Source organism: Acomys russatus, chromosome 3 (genome assembly GCF_903995435.1).
Source record: "Acomys russatus chromosome 3, mAcoRus1.1, whole genome shotgun sequence".
Lineage (NCBI taxonomy): Eukaryota > Metazoa > Chordata > Mammalia > Rodentia > Muridae > Acomys > Acomys russatus.
Window position 1 is genome coordinate 80431435 of NC_067139.1, and position 4491 is coordinate 80435925.

Here is a 4491-nt window from a genome sequence, read left to right on the forward strand (position 1 = left end):
CTGGTAATGATAACTCAAACAAGATGAAATTTCCATTATTAGAAACTATTCAAAATGAAAATGGAGAAAAATAACATCAAGCCATCAATACCTATAAAACAATAATATAAGAGTAGCAATTTCTCTTTATTAGTATATGATTCAAACATAAGGGTAAAACTATACATTATTAATAGTCTTTCATTTATCTGTCCATGGTATTCAGAAGCTGTGATAATTACATACTGCTCAGTCTCTAAGTTCTACATGAAGCTAATTTGTTGGGTCCATAATTTTCTCATGGCTTTTTTCATTTCCTGATTTCTCAGTGTGTAAATAATAGGATTCAGCAAGGGAGTGATAACAGTGTAAAATTGCAGCAAGAGTTTTATTGCTTGCAAAACTACCAAATGGCCAGGCATAGATAAAGATACAGGGTCCAAAGAACAGAGTGACCACAATTATGTGAGCAGACAATGTGGACAGAGCCTTGGAAAGGCTGCCAGGCGATTTGTGCCTTACAATTACCAGAATGACAGTGTATGAAACAAGCAGGAGGATGAAACAGAGAAAAGAGAGAAGCCCACTGTCAGCAATGACAAATAACTCTAGAGTGTATGTTTCAATGCAAGCAAGCTTGATTACCAGGGGAAGATCACAAAATATGTTATTTATAATATTGTGGCCACAGAAAGGCAAATTCACTGTCAATACCATCTGGCTCATGGTGTGTATGAAGCCAATTGTCCAGGAAAGTATAACAAACCTGCTCAGCAACCCATGACTCATGATTATCTTGTAGTGCAAGGGTTTGCATATAGCCACATACCTGTCGAAGGCCATGACTATCAGAAGTGTCATTTCAGCACCACCAAATAAATGCATAAAGAACATCTGGGCCATGCAGCCCCATAAGGAGATGCTCTTGTGTGCTGCAAGCAAGTCTGTGATCATCTTGGGTGTTGTCACAGTGGAAAGACACATGTCCAGAAAGGAGAGGTTTCCAAGAAGAAAGTACATGGGAGAATGGAGAGTAGAATTAGCTGCCACTGTGAGTGTAATAAGAGTGTTGCCCACCACGGTAGCACCATAGATCAAAGAAAATGTTACAAACAAGAAAGTTTGAAGTTGCCAATCTCCAGAAAATCCCACCAATATAAATTCAGTCACTGTTGATCCATTTTTATAATCCATTTACTCAACTCAGAGAGGTTCTGGAAGTTCTTTAAATACAAAAATGTGAAAAACAGAAGAAGCCACAGTTAGTGTTAGTATGTTTGTATTTGCTGATAACACTAATGATTTGAAAGCATGCAATGCTTAACACACCAACATGTCAGAGTATAATTTGAAGTGATTTTATGCATCACATCACTTAAAAGTAATATTTAATAGTTATACAAAATGGAAAGCATTTGAAGGGATGAAAATACAAAATCTATCATTTTTTCTTATTAAAAGATATTATTTCAGAGATCCTCTCTTTTTCCCATCAATTTGTTCACTTAGAGATGAAAATAAAGATTAGATTGTAATGACTATTTATTTTGTCTATAATTTATCATAGTCTCCAGTTCCTTGGATTCCTTGAAGCTATTTTGTTAAAATATATAAGGAATCTAGAATCAAAAAAGGAAATACATTGCTCTGTATTTCTGAAGGGACCAACAAAGATTTCCCAGTGTTCTTAAGACAAACCCAAGATAGAATTTAAATTATACATGGGAAGCATCTTTAAATTCACTAAATAATTTTTTCATTTTAATCTTTTGTGATGTATTCTAAGAAACTGAAGACACATGAACTCTGATTCAGATGTTTTTGAGTTTGTGTCCTCTCATGCTTCGTTGTCGATTCACAAAGTGCTTCCGTAGTAAGTGTATGCGTTTGCATTTGTGGTTGTAAGAGAAAATAACATGATGCCTCACGATTCATGTACAGATTCTGCTCATCTATAATGTTCAATGCTAAGCTCCCTTAACTGGACTTTTTAGGAATGTTCATAGTTTCTGGAGTACAGAAAATTATTAGTTATAGTAAAATGATTTCTAAGTGCTAGGCTTTGTTCTAAATATTTAAAGGACATTCTTTAATATGGTAAAAGAGTTCATTGCCTATAGTTAATACATGATACAGGAGTATTATTGTGCACATAAAGAAGCTTTAATGTAAAATTCATTGATTTTTTATGGTTATATAGTTAACAGTAATGAATAACTTGTGCTTAAAACAAGTAATTCTGGCTCCAGAATCTGGGATATACCAGTTTATCATGTGTGTCCATAATGGAAAGGATATATTTCATAACCTAGTTATTAAACATAACTTAAAATATAACTAACTACAACTGCTCTTCTTATGTACCTATTGTCCATTATTCAGAGACCCCATAATCTACAAATACATGATTATAAATAAAATAAGTTGTTTGAGAAAATGCTTAACTTATTGTAGGACTTATGAAAAACATAATCAAGATCAATTCTATATGATGCCTTCAGAGTGATATAGACTTTAAGATAAAAAAAAACAAAAAGCAAATGCTATGGATAATACATGAAATGTGTAAATGAAGTGTGTTAAGTACATCTTTATAGTACTAACCAATTGCTTTAATTCTAAAAAATTTCCCTCTGAGATAACAAAAGCATGTTACAGATCAAATTTAATATATTTTTAAATTTGTGGCACTTTTCTGTTGGGATACATAGTTTTTGCATATTGTTTATTTTGAAACTATACATTTTAATTTTCCTACTGTGGAGAATACTCATGGTAAAATTCTAAACTTATTTACATTTTCTCCTTTGATTTGAATGTAAGCCATCTCATATCTTTCCATTTTATTTAGTGATCACTCTTTTTCATTTATAGTTTAAGAATTATTTTTACAGAGGTTTTCTAAATATCTAATTTAATTCACATGACCCACAAACTCCTTCTAGAACTATGAATATACATATATATATTTATGTACCTTATCAACCATCTAAATATTGAGAACAAAAATAGCCCTAACCAGTAAAATCTTATATAACACTAGATTTCTGTTATTTTCATCTGTAATATCTACCTTCTGAATGATCATACAAATTTTCTTATTTTCATTATAATTGGTCATTGAAAATCTAATGACACATTTTTTTTCTGAAATATAAGCTTAAGAATATATTTTCTTTCAATTTTACAAGAATTGTTAATTCCACCTTACTGTGAAGTAACATTTACTTAGCTCTCAATTGGAGAACTCAATACTTCAAAGGTTAAGACCTTTCTTCTGGCCAACACAGTTTATTAAAACACCATCTTCATCGCAATAAATTTAATGCATTTGTTTCCTATAATATTTTCACTTACCTTTCCTAACACACAGTGTGGGTATCATCACATTTAAAGTAGTATTTAAAATGGAAATTATGCTTTTTATCTTCTTTAATGGCCTGCACACCATTCCAAAGGGTATCTTTCTCTTCCTTTAAATATGTGGACCAATTACTGGAAACAGATTTTTTGGAGTACTGGGAACCAAACCACAGTGGGAGTTGTTAAACAATGAAGCTATTGTCACTTTAGCATAATCAAAAGAGATAATTGCATTTAATTCTTGGCATTGCAATGAGCTGTGTTTCTGACTGGGTGGTGTCTTGATTATAACATCAATGAAATTCTTGATGTACTAGTTGTGATGCCATAAGTTTAGAAAAATTTTATTGAAAGGAGTTTACCTTTCCTCATTACTTCAAATTGTTCCTTTTAGTTTTAATTCTCGTGGCTAGTTTTCAAAGAATAATCCATAAACAATATTGAATACTTTCTCAACATACACTTTATATATATATTCACTTATTGAACATCCAGGAAGTAGAAGATTTGAAAGATTAAAAAAAAAAACTTTAATAATACTAGTAGCAATATCACACCCACTCTAAAATTATAGTACAGAGCTTAGTAATGGAAATAATATGGTGCTGGCACAGAAGCAGAGGAGAAATAAGAAATTAAAGACTTTTTAAAATTTAATGAAAATGAAGGCACAACATACCCAAACATATGTTATGCAATAAAAACAGTGCTATGAGGAAAGTTCATTGCAGTATGTATCTTCATAAAAAAGAAAGAAAGAAAGAAAGAAAGAAAGAAAGAAAGAAAGAAAGAAAGAAAATTGGAAAGATCTCATACTAGCCACATACATAAAAGCTCTAAAACAAAAAGAAGCAAACACACCAAAGAGGAGTAGACAGCAGGAAACTATCAAACTCAGGGACGAAATCAATAAATTGCAAAGTAGGAGAACAATACAAAGAATAAATGAAACCAAGAGCTGATTCTTTGAGAAAATCAACAAGATAGACAAACCTATATCCAAGCTAACAAAAAAAAGCAGGGAAACAATATCCAAATTAACAAAATTAGAAATGAAAAAGGACCTTACACTGACGAGACCCAAAAAATTATAGCTCTTACTTCAAAAGCCCCTACTCCATACATTTTGAAAATCTAAATGAAATGCAT

General features: G+C 31.6%; 1 protein-coding gene across 1 annotated transcript; it reads right to left on the minus strand.

The window, feature by feature from the left end:
* Positions 1–242: 242 nt before the first annotated feature.
* LOC127187135 (olfactory receptor 4L1-like) lies at positions 243–1173 on the minus strand. The gene is given in 2 exon segments (XM_051143353.1): positions 243–353; positions 355–1173. Coding segments are annotated over 2 exon segments (930 nt in total).
* Between the last annotated feature and the right edge of the window lie 3318 nt (positions 1174–4491).